General features: G+C 38.0%; 1 protein-coding gene across 1 annotated transcript; it reads right to left on the reverse strand.

Annotated features, from left to right (window-relative positions):
- Window positions 1–368: 368 nt before the first annotated feature.
- On the reverse strand, window positions 369–14080 carry atg4c (autophagy related 4C, cysteine peptidase). Its single transcript, XM_026265005.1, has 11 exons — window positions 13954–14080; window positions 13495–13618; window positions 13279–13362; window positions 12872–13105; window positions 9267–9594; window positions 9078–9148; window positions 5741–5907; window positions 5546–5624; window positions 4836–4912; window positions 4163–4282; window positions 369–1951 (listed from the first exon to the last, which is right to left on the reverse strand). Exons 1-11 carry the CDS (start codon window positions 14026–14028, stop codon window positions 1790–1792), a joined length of 1521 nt encoding a protein of 506 aa, XP_026120790.1. The 5' UTR covers window positions 14029–14080; the 3' UTR covers window positions 369–1789.
- Between the last annotated feature and the right edge of the window lie 1921 nt (window positions 14081–16001).

Here is a 16001-nt window from a genome sequence, read left to right on the forward strand (position 1 = left end):
AGGGTAACTTGTTCTCCCAAGCAGACCCTAGAATTGAAGGCCATGACCTTATTAATATAAGAATTTGTATTTAACATGAAAATAGCACAAGCATTGCTCAAACGGAACAGAAACAGAGGAATTAACCATGGCAACATTGAGTCCAACACAAGGATATTTTCTTTCCCCCGGAAAATGGCGTAATCGCCAGATACAGATGTGTTCCGCTCGGCAGAACGGGTTATGAAAAGGAGTTCGCAAGTGTGAGTCATTTTCATTTCGCAGTGCTTCTAGAGGAAGATGAGTTAATAGATTAAAAATAGGTCAATAACAAATTTACTGTACAGGACGAATGTAAGAGGAAGAAAATCACAAATGAGTAGAAACACTTTTTTTTAAAACCATATTAGATTTATTGTAAAATTCTGAAATCAGCAATTATAAAAACGAAATGTTCATTGTGCGAATGATTTTGGCAATTAAGGTATGATATTACAACACACTGTGGTGAATTACAAAACCCTTCAAAAATTGACAAATGGTGGAATTGATAGGTTTGCATAAAAAACAGAAAACACAATTATGCTGGTTAAATACAATATGTGAACGCTGTGTTAGGCTGCCTGATGATGATACAGCAACTTAGCAAGTTAATGTTGAGGTGAGGCACAGGGCCCACGACTGATCTAAAGTATCCAGATAGAAATGAGTTACCCATTCTCAATGTGAAAGTGCCCAAGCAACACTGATCATACAAGTTGCTCTATGTATCATCAGCCTTCGAGCTAGTGTTACAGGTCTGTTCAATGCAGAGCGCTTTGGTTTCGTAGGTGTTTCTAACAAAACTGAAAGTTAATCACAACAATTGATATGGCAATACAATATCATCGTATTAACAGTTTTGTTAAAATTATATAATCACCAAGAAAAAAACCTGAAGTTATATAAATAAGGCATCATTTATTAATAAATTACTCCTTGATTCATACTTGTTTATGTTTTCTATTATACCTTTGAAAATACCATACTGAGCTACCAAGGAAGGAATGATCCTTTCACATATCGCCATTATACAAATATATTTGTTGTTAACATTACTGTACTTGTGTATATCAATATGCTATGGGTTTAATATTTTTTTTAAAAGCTGGTGGCAGAAAGGCCTTTTTAAAAATCATTTAAGAGTGATTTAGGCTCTGTATTTAGATTTGTGATACAGTGTTTTCTACTTGCCTGTGAAGGCACATTATCCTTCCATTTAACACAATATAAAACATGTCACCATAAAACGTTAAGTTCTGTGGAGCTAAATCACTACATCGTGTACACATTTCCAAAAGTAGACTGTATAGGTGTTTAAGAAAAAGTTAACTACATGTACCCAGAAAAAAGAAACATGATTTCATGATAACTTTTTTCGTTTAAAAAATAAAAATAAAAATAAAAATACATGTATCGACTACACATGTGCACTGGATTTATACGAGCACACTGAAATGTTTGCAGGTTTAGGTTGTAAATATAACAAATCAAATCGAACGTGGATGGTGGTCAGGACCATATGCATGAAGCAGTCTCTGTATCAAACTTTGCTTTCATGCACAAACAGACAGATGTGTTGATATCAGTACTGATCCTGTATATATAATGCATGCACTGCTCGTGGTCTTTTTTAAAATGGGCTTTTTCTGAAATGACATGGAGACAGTGTAGCACAGGGTCGTATAGTTTAGACCCACAGGGTAAATACAGACCGATCCAGTCCTGATTTGTGGTGTATCACTTGGTTTTGGGCTACTGGCTTGAAGACTCAGAGCAGCACGAAGTCTCCCGAAGTCGTCCCTGCTTTCCTTGTGTCCCTGATGAAAGGCCATTCTCGCTTTTCAACAGCAAGCGAAAGTTCATAATCCTTTCCGTGTCCCTTCATAAAGGTGAATGCAGGGTACTTCTCTTTCGATGAAGGCTGCAATATCTGTCACATTAATAAACGCTGTTAATCAACCTTTAGATTTGTTTATAGTACAGTTATAGTTATAATACAGAAGGACTAAACTATACAACATTTTCCCCTCACAAAAGTCTATGTTGAACACTGTGACAGTCTGACAGCTTCCAATTACGTAGTTACATGCTGCCACCTGCTGACAGACTTTTAAATAACAGCCTTTTTCCAGTTTACTATGATATTCTCCTGTTAGGTTTTTATTTGTGGAAAGCAGTGTTGTAGTCGAGACCAGCTCATTCGAGTCCGAGTCCAGATCGAGTCCAGAGAGGGTCGAGTCCGAGTCAAGACCGAGTTCAGAAAGGGTCGAGTCCGAGTCAAGACCGAGTTCAGAAAGGGTCGAGTCCGAGTCAAGACCGGGACCAGAGAGATTGGGTCTGAGACAAGACCTAAAGAAATCTTGAATTCAAGGGTATGTCAAATGTTTGGTGGAAACAATAAAGGTTAAAAGGGCCACATAGTATGTGGTGTAAAGGTAATTTTATTAGTATTATGAAGTGTTGTCAATATTAAGAGCTCATTTTCACATAACATCGTTGTACCACTATACACATCCATATAACCTTTCTAGTACACATAATATTACTGTACGACTCTATATTGTAATTCTACATAACACTTCTAGTACAAGTAACATTACTGTACCACTTTACCTGTAAATGTTCAACTGTAACAGCTTTTATATAACTTTTAACCTTGAAGCTTAGCTAATAACTGCTAATATCCTTACAATGTCTTGGATTATGTGCACTTTAGATGTTGTGAAGATTAGAGATGAAAATATATAGCATAATTACTTTTCAAAAAAATAAGTGAGGAGACCATCCAGCTACCCAACCAAGCACGATGTGGTCTCATGATCAATCCAACCCAACAAAAAACTCTCTCTACTGGCGCAGAGTAAGCGGGGACTGACAAAAGTTACCATTTTATCACTTTCTGTAACAGCTACGGATAATCTAATGCTAATTTCCCTGGATGGTGCGTTTTAATGCAGGGTAAAATACACACTATTTTTTTTGTTACGGAGGGCATACACACAAGAGCCGTGTGACTGTCCAGGAAAATTTCATCCAAAAGTGTGTATGTGCCAGGGGAAGAAAGCTGGATCAAATGCCATATAAGTTCAATGCATTCTGTCAGACATTGTTTTTGAGGGGGAGATGTTTAGTGTTGAGACAGTCAGTCTGCGTCTGTATTCATTATATAATTTAACTAAACAATATTTGTTTTTTTTCTGTGACCATTTTGTCCTACTTTGTAAAAATAACACAGTTGAGAGAAATAATGTAGCAATGTGGCTTTCTGGAAAGCGGGATCACTACAGGCGGATGGCAGGAGGGTAACTTAAGGCCGGTGACACACTGGCTGCGTTGCGTCTCTACTGCGTGCCAGAAACGTGGTGGCTGCTTTGCGTTTTCTGTCTTTACACACCAGAAGCGTGCCTGCACGCGGCGCTTGGCGCGCTGCTGCTGCTGTAGGTGACATAGAGGGAGGCCGCCAAAAAACCAGGCTCTTGTCTTCATGACAACAATATCACATTTTTTTTTTTTTTTTTTTTTTACACACCTACTGATAAGACACCATCAACAGTATTGACGGCAAAATAGAGTATGTTTGACAGGTGCAATATTTGAAAATCGATCATTATTCATTTATTTCTAAAATTACATTTATATCTGAATTTATGTCAACCTATAGACTTTCAAATATCAAAATGTCATGAATTAATATGTATTTGTGTACAAAATGACGAATTAATCAAAATGATGAATTAAAAACAGACACGCCACGCAGCTGAGGCGCTTGCGCCACGCATCCAGTGTGTCGCTGGCCTAACGTCTCACGTCAAAAGAAAATCACCAGTCATTGGATGTGTCAATCATACATCAATTTAAATAAACATTAACATACAGTAATAATCATGAAATATTTTGATTGGGACTCGAGTGGACTCGGGCATAAGTCCGATTCCTAATATGTTCGAGTCCGAGTCAATACCGAGTCAAAATGCACACGAGTCCATGACAAGACCGAGACCATTAAAATACGGTCTCGAGACCGAGTCCAAGACCGAGTCCGAGTCTCGAGTACTCAACACTGGTGGAAAGTTTTAAGTAAATATGCCATTTTTCATCAAAACAATATTAAAAAAAAAACATTTCTGAAAGATTTACCCACCTTTGACAGCTCGTTGCTAATCCTTTCATAGTGTTCGACATTTTTTGAGTAGAATCCAATCGTACAGCTTGGGTCCATTTTACTGAAAGGCATTTTCTTTGGTGATGGGCAATGAAAAGACTTTAAAGAAGAAAGAATCCTTTAAAATTAGTCAAAATAAGCAATTTATTTATCCGTTTATGAAATCACAGCGATCCAAATGCACATCTAAAGTATAAGACATTTTTGTCCATAATATGTCTTCGACGCATGTTAAACTGTTCAGCCCAGTTCTGCTCCAAAGAACGATGCGTGCGAGTTCACGCGAAACAACCAGATTGCAGAGATGAAAGATTTTCCTTTCTGACACATTTTTTTGACAAACGTTAAATTCTGCGTGAGATCTGAAAGGCTTAGACAGCTGAGCTAAAAGTATGGCCCAATATTTCTGTCCTCCGCCAGGCCACTTTCTACAGCACACAAAAGCGTAAAAATAAGTTATGATGCTGAAATATAAAATCGTTGGCGCTATATAAAATATGTTGGAGCTGATACAAAGTACAGAACAATGTGTAAATCTCGTGTGTTCGGTAATTGAGTGTGGAGGTCTGCTTTCAGATTCATCCCCTTAAGTACAGAAACTATTAAATTCACATCACTGTGTGGCGGTCAGCTTTTTGTAATTCCACATTACCTGCAGAGGGAAATCGCTTGTGCTGACATCCACAAAAGACTGACAGTAATGAGGATCCATGTAAATCAAGCTGTCATCTGCAAGGACAAAACAAAAGACAAGTTATTCAAAAAACCCAGTGATTATTATAATGTATATCCTTGCCCAATTTCTATGCAGAGCAGCTCAAAGTCACCCACCTCCGCTGGGCTTCAAACAATCAAACGTGAGAATTTTTTTTGGTTTTTCCTAAACGCGCTGCGTAATCGAATCCGGTTGTACAAGCACATTCTTTATGCCGCAAAGCGCGCTGTCATTTAATTTTGGTGTAGAGAAATTACTTTTACAAACACGCAATTATATTAGATCATTTGCATACGATGAATGCAGACGGCAGGCTGAAGCCGGCAGGGAGAATGTATTGCTTGTCATTCAGGAGTGTATTTCAAATTGCTAAAATGTAAATGGGTAAATATTGACTACCTACATGTACAACTGAAGGTTTCCACTGGCTACTGAAGGTGATGGAGAGTGGGCTACTCTGGGTAGCTCTGAAATCTATGCAAGCTGCTTATGTAAATGGAAAAAGCCCGCTATTTCAGATACACCTCGCATGATGAATGGTGTAGCATTTTTGATGGGTTCGAGGGAAAAATAAAATAAGCTTCTCTGATGGCGCTGACCTTCTCTTTGCATGCATTCATTCACTTTGTCTTCCATGAAAGACTAACCTTGAAATCCAACAAAATAGTAGGCCTGTTTAGGCTTTCCACCAATGATGCCGATACAGTACTCCAAGCTTAATATGCTCTAGGAAAAAGAGAGAGAGAGTCAATAGCCACATCTTTAACAAATATTTTTCTCTTTGTCATTGTATAATCTACTTTGTAGTTGTAATTGTTAAAGGGTGGTTTCCAAAGCCTCACCTTGACAAAGCTCAAGTATTCTGGGTTGATTTTCTCTCCACCGAGTCTCACAGGGATGAGGATAACGACAGCTCTACTATCAGGGGCAGCTCCAGAACCGAGTCCCTGAGGATCACTGTGGCTGCCCGTCTGCCCTGAATGGCTATCGATAACATCAGCACTGTACACTGAAGACAATCAATAACAGAGGTCAAAAACGGGTATTTTGTCTGTCCCCCTTTTTGTTGGCGAGTGGGACAAATACAGCTGTTTCTAAATTCAATTTTCAGTACATGATTCATCTACAATTGTATGATGTTTGTATTGTTATCTTATATTATGTAATATTACATTTAGGCGTGTTCGTTCATATCAGGATAAAAAAAAAAAAATTATATATACTTTCATTCAAAAGTTTAGGGTAGGTGAGATTTTTACAAATGTTTTTGTAGGAATATCTTATGGTTTATTTGATTACAATTATAATGAAAATAGTCATATTGTAACATCTTCTATTTTAATATATTTTAAAATCTAATTCACTCATGTGATGGCAAAGCTGAATTCCATTATAATTCCAATACTTCAGTGCCACGTTGATTTGGTGTACAAGAAGCCTTTTATTTAATTTTATTTTACAGCGGAAAATGGTTGTGCTGCTTAATAATTTTTTTAAAGGAGATTCTTATGCTCATCAAGGCTACATTTATTTGATCAAAAATACAGAAAAAATATATAATATTGTGATATATTATTACGTTGTGAAATAACATTTTTCTATTTTAATATACATTAAAATCTCATTTATTCCTGTGATGCAATGCTGAATTTTCAGCATCATTACTCCAGTCTGCAGTCCCAGATGATCCTTCAGAAATCCCTCTAATATTCTGATTTATTTCAGTTGAAAATATTGTGCTGCTTAATATTTTTTGGAACCAGTGACACTTTTTTTTCAGGATTCTTTGATGAATAAAAAGTTAAAAAGAAGAGCATTTATTTAAAATATAAATCTTTTCTAACAATTTACACTACAGTTCAAAAGTTTGGGTTCAGAAAATGTTTATTCTTTCTTTTTTTCCTTTTTAAAGAAATTAAATATTTTATTCAACATGGATGTGTTAAATTGTTAAGAAGTGATATCAATGATTAATATTGTTAGAAAAGATTTATATTTTGAATAAATGCTATAAAAACTTTTATTCAAAGAATCTTATTTATTTAGAATATATTTGGCAGTACAACTGTTGCCAACATTGATAATTCTAATAATAACTCAGGATATTGAAATTATTTCTGAAGGATCATGTGACACGTTATACTGAAGTAATAATGGCTGAGGAAATTCAGCTTTGCATCAAATAAATAAACTATTTTAAAGGATATTAAAATAGAAAACATTATTTTATATTCTAATAACATTTTATAAGATCACAGTTTTTTCCCCTGTATTTTAGATTTATTAAAGGCAGCCTTGATGAGCAAATGAGACTGACTGATAAGTCTTACTGATCCCAAATTTTGAACAGAAATGTACACACACACACACACACACACACACACACTCGCTGGTCATATAATTAGAATATCATCAAAAAGTTGATTCAGTTCACTTATTCCATTCAAAAAGTGAAACTTTTCATTACATCATTCATTACACACAGACTGATATATTTTCAAAATGTTTGTTCCTTTTAATTTTGATGATTATAACTGACAACTAAGGAAAATCCCAAATTCAGTATCTCAGAAAATTTTAATATTGTGAAAAAGTTCAATACTGAAGACACCTGGTGCCACTCTAATCAGCTAATTAATTCAAAACACCGGCAAAGACCTTTAAATGGTCTCTCAGTCTAGTTCTGTAGGATACACAATCATGGGGAAGACTGCTGACTTGAAAGTTTTCCAAAAGACGACCATTGACACCTTGCACAAGGAGGGCAAGACACAAAAGGTCATTGCAAAAGAGGCTGGCTGTTCACAGAGCTCTGAGTCCAAGCACATTAATAGAGAGGCGAAGGGAAGGAAAAGATGTGGTAGAAAAAAAGTGTACAAGCAATAGGGATTACCGCACCTGGAGAGGATTGTGAAACAAAACCCATTCAAAAATGTGGGGGATATTCACAAAGAGTGGACTGCAGCTGGAGTCAGTGCTTCAAGAACCCCTTCGCACAGACGTATGCAAGACATGGGTTTCAGCTGTCGCATTCCTTGTGTCAACCCACTCTTGAACAACACACAGCGTCAGAAGCGGCTAAAGACAAAAAGGACTGGACTACTGCTGAGTGGTCCAAAGTTATGTTCTCTGATGAGAGTAAATTTTGCCTTTCCTTTGGAAATCAGGGTCCCAGAGTCTGGAGGAAGAGAGGAGAGGCGCACAATCCACGTTGCTTGAGGTCCAGTGTAAAGTTTCCACAGTCAGTGATGGTTTTGGGGGGCCATGTCATCTGCTGGTGTTGGTCCACTGTGTTTTCTGAGGTCCAAGGTCAACACAGCCGTAAACCAGGAAGTTTTAGAGCACTTCAAGCTTCCTGCTGCTGACCAACTTTATGGAGATACAGATTTAATTTTCCAACAGGACTTGGCACCTGCACACAGTGCCAAAGCTACCGGTACCTGGTTTAAGGACCATGGAATCCCTGTTCTTAATTGTCCGGCAAACTCACCTGACCTTAACCCCATTGAAAATCTATTGAGTATTGTGAAGAAGAAGATGCGATTTGCCAGAATATCCCAAGAATGCAGAAGAGCTGAAGGCCACTATCAGAGCAACCTGAGCTCTCATAACACCTGAGCAGTGCCACAGACTGATCGACTCCATGCCACGCCGCATTGCTGCAGTAATTCAGGCAAACGGAGCCCCAAGTATTGAGTGCTGTACATGCTCATACTTTTCATGTTCATACTTTTCATTTGGTCTAGACTTTGTATTGGTCTTAAGTAATATTCAAATTTTCTGAGATTTGAATTTACTGAATTTGGGAATTTCCTTAGTTGTCAGTTATAATCCTCAAAATTAAAAGAAATAAACATTTGAAATATATCAGTCTGTGTGTAATGAATTAATATAATATACAAGTTTAACTTTTTGAATGGAATCAGTGAAATATATATATATATATATATATATATATATATATATATATATATATATATATATACAATTTGTTGACCAAATCTAACAATCATATATCGAGAAGATGATTAATAATGTATACAGAATCTCTAAAGAAGTAGAAAATTGCTTTCAAATACACATTAGTTTGATTGTTGGTCAATTTGGAAGACTTCTGTTAATCATATTTGCCCTTTTGTTGTTGTTCCATGAAAGATTTTAGATTAAGATTTTCCATACCTGTGCAGTCCTGTGCTACATAAACGCTTATCCCTTTCAGCCTCTCATCTACTGCTTCATCAACAGCTTTTCTGAGGGAAAGAGAAAAGTGACAGGGTAAGAGTGATATTTGACAATCATCATAATGCAAATGGGTAATATAAAGGATATAAAAAAAAAAAAAATCGAATCAAATAATGCACTTTTTACCGGAGTATGTGTGCCACCACTGCTGGGCCATACCAATCTCCTGCTCGTTTTCCAGATCTCATTCCTAGCTGCACTAGTCTGTGGATGCCCAGCTGGGCTGCGGGTTCGTCCCCAAACCAGGACACAATGGTGCGGTGATATGCCTCATGCAGGTATGAATCAGCCTCCTCAGCCCCTCCTTGAGCAGCAGCACAGATAGGCTGGGTGACCTGCAATCGTTCTCCCTGAATGGAGGCCTCTAATGTGGACACCAGTCTTCGTGCTGCACTGCTGGTCCATGTCTCTGTATCCAGGGGCTCCAAGGTCAGTGCATCTGACCAGATCCAGTCTGGTGATAGAGAATAATTTTTTTTTTACGTTTATTTAAAGGAGCATGTAACATTGAAGACAGGAAAAATGGCTGCTGAAAATTCAGCTCTGCCATCACATGAATAAATTATATTTTAAAATAAAAATAGTTTTTGTCATGTCTAATAATAGTTCATATTACTGGTTTATGGTAATATATTCTTCATCAAATAAATGAATCCGCGGTCAGCATTATTTGTGTCTTTCAAAAACATCACCAACATCAATTATTCCATACTTTTGACAAGTAGAGCAATTATAATCTTTAATTTCATCATTACCTCAAAATTATATCAATTAAGAAACAATGCAGTAAGAAACAAAGGAGCAGAAGTCTTTCAGAAGTCCTAAAAGTTTGTCCTAGATTTCAGAGTGACACACATATTTAAATTTGACTTTTAAATAGATAGTGGGGCTTGTGCTTTAAGAACAAAAAGTTCAATTACGACACTCAGCTTAGTCAGTATTTCACATTTATAACATTTTATCCTCACAAACAGAGTGGGTGTCGGAAATGGAGTAAGTACAAGTGCTGAGGGTCATAAAGGTGCCAGACCTGGCTGTGGGGCCATAAGGCAATGACCTTGCTACTTGTCAAGGCCTGTAATTGGCTAATAAGTATATTTTATTAGCCATTAGCCTCTTTATAGACAGATATTTCTATAATGACATATTTCATTATAGACGTGGGCTCTGGATGACGCTTCAATGTTGTTTTTTGAATGAAGGTATTAAACTGGCAAATGTCGTGGCCTGTTCACCATATTACACAAAACTGCCCTCCGTCAATCATATGAGAACTCATTCATTAGAGAGTGACAACCTCTGACACTGAAATACCCAACCTCTGAAATGAAAAATTAATACAGAATTTCAGATGAAAAACTTTGGCTTCTTCGATTTAAGCGGCACACACCTCAGAACTGTTTCTGCAGCTCTAACATGGACTGTTATCAGTGTTGGGGAGTAATTAGTTACATGTAACGGCGTTACATAAATTACAAAATAAATGTAACTGTTATCCGTTACAGTTACTAAGAAAAATTGAGTAATTAAATTAAAATTTTAATGATTACAAAAGGGAATACATTTGAATATTAACACACATCCACATACAGCTTATTTCTTTCCCAAATTGCACTACGGCCCATAATCTCCTCAACGCTGAAAACACAGTTTGGTTCGTAGAACCCAGTCCTAAAAATGGAAGTCAGCCTAACGAGGATGGAATATGTCACATTTTGGACGAATAAATAAAAAGTAGGTCAGTACACTTGAATCAAAACACGATATGGGAGTGTCTGTGAATATTAAGCCGCAAAATCTATGAATCCTGCACGTTCTGCGTGTCTGTGGAAACCAGGCGCTGACTGGCCATCGGGAGAACCAGGGCAATTCCCGGTGGCCTGGCAGACAATTTGGCCCTCTATTTTGATATTGTTATTGTATAATTGCACGCCGAATGTACTAAAGCGATTATTTCAGAATCTGCCATTCGATAATTAAATCTCTGTTAAATCATGAATTGGTTAGTCGTGACTTGCAATGGTTGGGCTCGCGCGCTCTCCGCACCTCGCCGAACGGTTTGGATCAGACTCTGAGTAATCAATGCGAGAGAGAGAGAGAGAATAGAGTGGACTGTGGAAGCGCACAGCTGGAGCTGTGAAGTGACACTTCTGTTCAGGGCTTCAAGTGCAGGTCAGTTTCAACTATAACGATGCTATTGTAGTTTTGTCTTTGTTTACTTAGTTAAGCAGCAGCAGCCCATTGCGCACAATCACTCAAAATACTGTATAAAGGACATCATTATTATCTATTGTAATGTTACAGTAGTAATTTAGCAGACAAATAATCATATTTTATCATAGGTTTAGGGGGAGCTAGTGCAGACAAAAACACAACCCTTAGGAAAATTAATGTAGCCTATGGTATGGCACTAACCGTGGTTTAACCATGGAATTTGTATTAAAAATAAATACAAGTGGTAATTAATTTGCCAAAAAACAAAAATGCACTTACAAAACATGGTAAAAGCCAAATAAAAATCTTCAGTATTAAAGCCATGAGAGGATGGATGTATAATGGAAGTGAAGGTGCAGTTCAGAAGAGAACTCTTAATTATGTTGCATGTCCCCAACCTAAGGATTTAAATCTTTTTCATGTCAAATCCATACATAAAATAGGGTTGTCCATGTTTCAGAATGTGCCGTGGGTGTATGAGTGTGAGATTTCCCAGCCTATTTTTTTCCCCAATCCGCCCCTTGTGGAAATTAAGTGTGCAGACATGCGGTTTCATTTACTACACATAGGCCTACTGATGCTTGCAGTGTTTACAGCCTCTGCCGCCTCAATATATGAGTTCATGAACACAAACATAGTCTCTAGATCTGGTGGTAGTCACTTCATGAGCATTTTACTTATTTTGAGAAACTATCATCATATCATATACAAAGAGACAGCAGTGTTTCAAAAAGACAACAATGTTTCAGGAGTTTAGTACACAAAATAGGACACATGTTTATGAGATAACCGTATTTGACTTGATGTATATGCGTTTATTTTTTTATTAACTATTTTTTTCCCAAACCATTGTTAGATGCAGTGTTTTCTGTAGTTATGCAAAGATTTGGTTTAAAAAACAGTAACGATTTCTTTTGATTTTAAATCTGCATCGAACTTCAGATCAATCTCAAAGTAAAGGGCAATACTAAAGTCTAATTGTGTGGCGGATGTGTTCAAATGTGATCATCTTAATTAAAGTGATGAAGGATGGTTAAAGTCTGAGTACTCAAAAGTAATTAATTTACATTATTAAAGTAATTTAAAAAAATTACACTACTATTACATTTTAAATAGGGTAACTTGTAAAATGTAACCTATTACATTTCCAAAGTACCATAACCTTCCCAACACTGACTGTTATCATATGAAAACTGTTATATTATTATTATTTTTATTTTTTTATTGACCATTTAAACAAATTGTTCACCCAAAAATAAAAATTGGAAAGATTTCTTACAAACACGCAGCTTTTCACTTCACAAGATGTTAATAATGGACTGGAATCATGCTTTAATCAGTTGTTTGGACTCTTTCTGACAGCATCTATTCTCTGGGGAGCAAGTAACATAATGATACATTTCTCCAAATCTGTTCTAATGATGAAACTAACTCTATGTTTTGGTAGGCCTGAGGGTGAATACATTTTCAATGTCACATAAAAATACATACATTATACACATATGACCCGATCTCACCTCTTCCCAAGTTGTGAAGCAAGAGACCCTGAGCCAAGATCATCTGCCCTGCCCGGAGTGTACAACCCCACCCACAGTCTGAAGTGATGGTGGAGCCAGGAAGAGCAGGAAACTCTTCTCGATAGCTCAGCCAAATTCGTGAGGTGAAGTCCTTGCGAAATCCATCAACATTACCGGTTACAATATCGTCATCTAATGCCTCGGCAGTACAACTCCCAGTAGGGCTTTCATCATCTGGGGACAACAGTTAGCATAAACATTCCTTTATACACCTGGAATATTTGTAGGTACATTTTATTTTAAAATGTTGGATATATAAAATATAAAATACAAAAATACACACACACACACACAAAAAGATTATCAAATCGGTTTAAATGTTCTGTGTAAGAACATAATGTTCTTACCCACAGCCTTGAAGTGGTAGCATTTCCCCAACAAGAAAACAGGAGAATTACGGCTGAAGGCAGTTTTTGACTTGAGAGCCCAACCTTGAAGGGTTAAAAACATTTCATGATAAGTCACGTGTACAGGTTTGTCAATTTTGTGACACGTGAAAGACTGTCAGGAGACAGGAAATTAACATCTTAACATAGCGACAAGTACGATCTCTCGTTACGTACTGTATTTCACATTGTGCCATGCTGACATAAACTTGGACTTCAGTTTCTCCACCTCGTCGGTCCCTTTAGTCTCCATTTTATCAGCCACGGAGCAGAACCCATCACAACACATACGATGGAGTTTCTGTGAAAAGTTTTCAGTACGGCCAAAACAAGTTAACTTACATCGTACTTAAACATGCTATTGATTTTTCTTTCTCTAATACTCAATGACATTTCCGACCCAAGGAGGAATGCGATAACGTTGCATTTCCTCAAATCACTGGCCAGAATGTTAACATAACATTAGCATCAAAGCATCTCAAGATAACTGATACTGGCTGACTAACTTAGCATGCTAACTAATCAGTAAGCTTGCTCAGTTTACAAAACTGCCAACAATAAGCGTAAATGCAAACTAGTGGCGAATGCTTTATAAAATAAGCAATAAAACAATTAAATATACACTTTAAAACATACCTGCTCACATGTCTTGTTATACGTAACTCGCTGTGCATCTACTAACTTCTGTTTACATTTTGAGGAAGCGGTCATCTCGTTCGGTCTCGCGGTGTTTCAGATATTCTCTCGTCTGGCGCTAGATAGAGCCATCCTCTCCACGGCTCGGGTCTGACTCATTTACATTAAACGGTTCTTTTTGAACTATGCTCTGTAAAGAGCCGTTTCAAAAAGAAGAAAAAAATCTATATATGTTGCAGACCCCGCCCTGGAGGTTCACTTCATAGATGAGAATTGTATTTTTGTAATGAAGACAATATTATTGTCTCAAATTATGTATTGTTTAAATATGTACTGTACAATGAAATTGAAAATAAATAAGCATAGTGGTGGTCCGTGAGGAGTTTGTTGTAGAGGCTGATAAATTATTGATTATGCTCCCATGCACAGATGATATCCTCCTATACCTTAAAATAGTAGAGATAATTAAAGATGCATTATAAAATCTGTCCTATCACAACTTTTTAATAGTCGAGGTATATTCTGTAAACCTATAACTGTTTATCTGTACACTATTCTTAGTATATTTATAATCTGCTGTGCTGCTGTGAACATTTTTAATACATTTTTGCAAAGACTCATCCTCCTTTTCTTCCTCTGATGAAACACCACTGGGCATAGCCTAGCATTACAAAAATGCACCGGCTTTTATTTGTTCACCTCTTCTCTCTCCATCTCTTACAGTGTTTCACAGTTGCAGTTAATTGTTTCAAAAACGTCTGAAATTATACACTTTTTTGGTTATCTTGTCTTACTTCCATCAAAGATGCTTATCCAAAAAACAGAAATCTTCATCCCCTTTGATGAGCATGAGGAGCTCATCACAGCCCTCCTTGCAGGGCGGTGGTGGGCAGTAATGGAGGTCGAAGACCTCTTACGCTCCTCATGTGAGAAGGGTGAGTTTGGGGACCCCAATACAGACCAGCAAATAGAGGCCCCACATGCAGCACCCGTTCCTGTCAGCTCCAATCAGGAACTGCCTGTGCCTTCCAGGATCCTAAAAGGACCAGTTGTTCCCAACGGGACCAAACAGGAAGTGTCTGTGTCTTCCAGGACCCCAAAAGGACCAACTGATCCAGACAAGTCTCAATGGGAAGTGTCTGTGCTTTCCAGGAACCTGCAAGGAGCAACTGTTACTGACGGGTCCCAACAGGAAGCACCTGTGCCAGCTAGGCCGCCACGGAGGCAGAAACTGAGGGTCCCTGAAAATATGAGGCAGTATCTGGCAAGGAAATCCATTTTAACACCTTTGCCTATAAGGCAACCCATGGGACAGCCTATACCCACAGCATCCCCTGTGCAAGCACCTGTGCCTGCTGCGTCCCCTGAGGAAGCACCTGTTCTGGCCAGAATCCTGCAAGGAGCAACTGGTGTCAATTGGTCCCAACAGGGAGCACCAGTTCCTGCCAGGCCCTCACTGTGCAGAAAACTAAGGGTCCCTGAAAACATGAGGCAGTATGTGACAAGGAATATAATTTTAACGCCTTTGCCCCTAAGGCAACCCATGGGACGACCTACATCTTCTAGGGCACCTGTTCCCACTGCATCCTCTGAGCAACCTCTGTCTGCTGCATCCCCTGTGGAAGCACCTGTACCGGCCAGGTCCAATGAGGGAGCACCTATGTCCTGTGCATCCCCCAGGGAAGTACCTGTACCCTCCACATCCTCTGAGGGAGTGCCTGTGCTTTCTGCACTGCAAGAAGAAGTTCTTGTGCCTGCTGGTTCCTCTGAGGGAGCAGCCGTGTCTACTGTTCCAGCCAGATCCTATGGGGAATCCGCTAGACCCATTAGGTCCCACAAGAGAGCACACAGACTTACCACATCCCCACAGGGGTCACCTCGGAAAAGGTCATCCCCATGGAGCAATGAAGCTTCAGTAAGTCCCCTTACTTTAACTTTTCAGGTTTGGTTATGTATAATATAAAGTATATATTCTAAATCTATTGTTTAATTATTCCACAATGATATCCCTTTAGATTTTGTCTAAGAAGCTCTCAACCTGCTTGTGC

The sequence above is a fragment of the Carassius auratus genome, chromosome 6, assembly GCF_003368295.1.
Source record: "Carassius auratus strain Wakin chromosome 6, ASM336829v1, whole genome shotgun sequence".
Classification (NCBI taxonomy): Eukaryota; Metazoa; Chordata; class Actinopteri; order Cypriniformes; family Cyprinidae; genus Carassius; species Carassius auratus.

Excerpts from the sequence above, each read along its gene's own strand:
- atg4c (XM_026265005.1), bottom strand. The coding sequence starts at position 14,028 with ATGACCGCTTCCTCAAAATGTAAACAGAAGTTAGTAGATGCACAGCGA. Across the intron at positions 13,363-13,494 it reads ATGGCACAATGTGAAATACA|GTTGGGCTCTCAAGTCAAAA; the intron begins GTACGTAACGAG and ends TAACCCTTCAAG. Across the intron at positions 4,283-4,835 it reads CAAGCGATTTCCCTCTGCAG|TCTTTTCATTGCCCATCACC; the intron begins GTAATGTGGAAT and ends TCTTCTTTAAAG.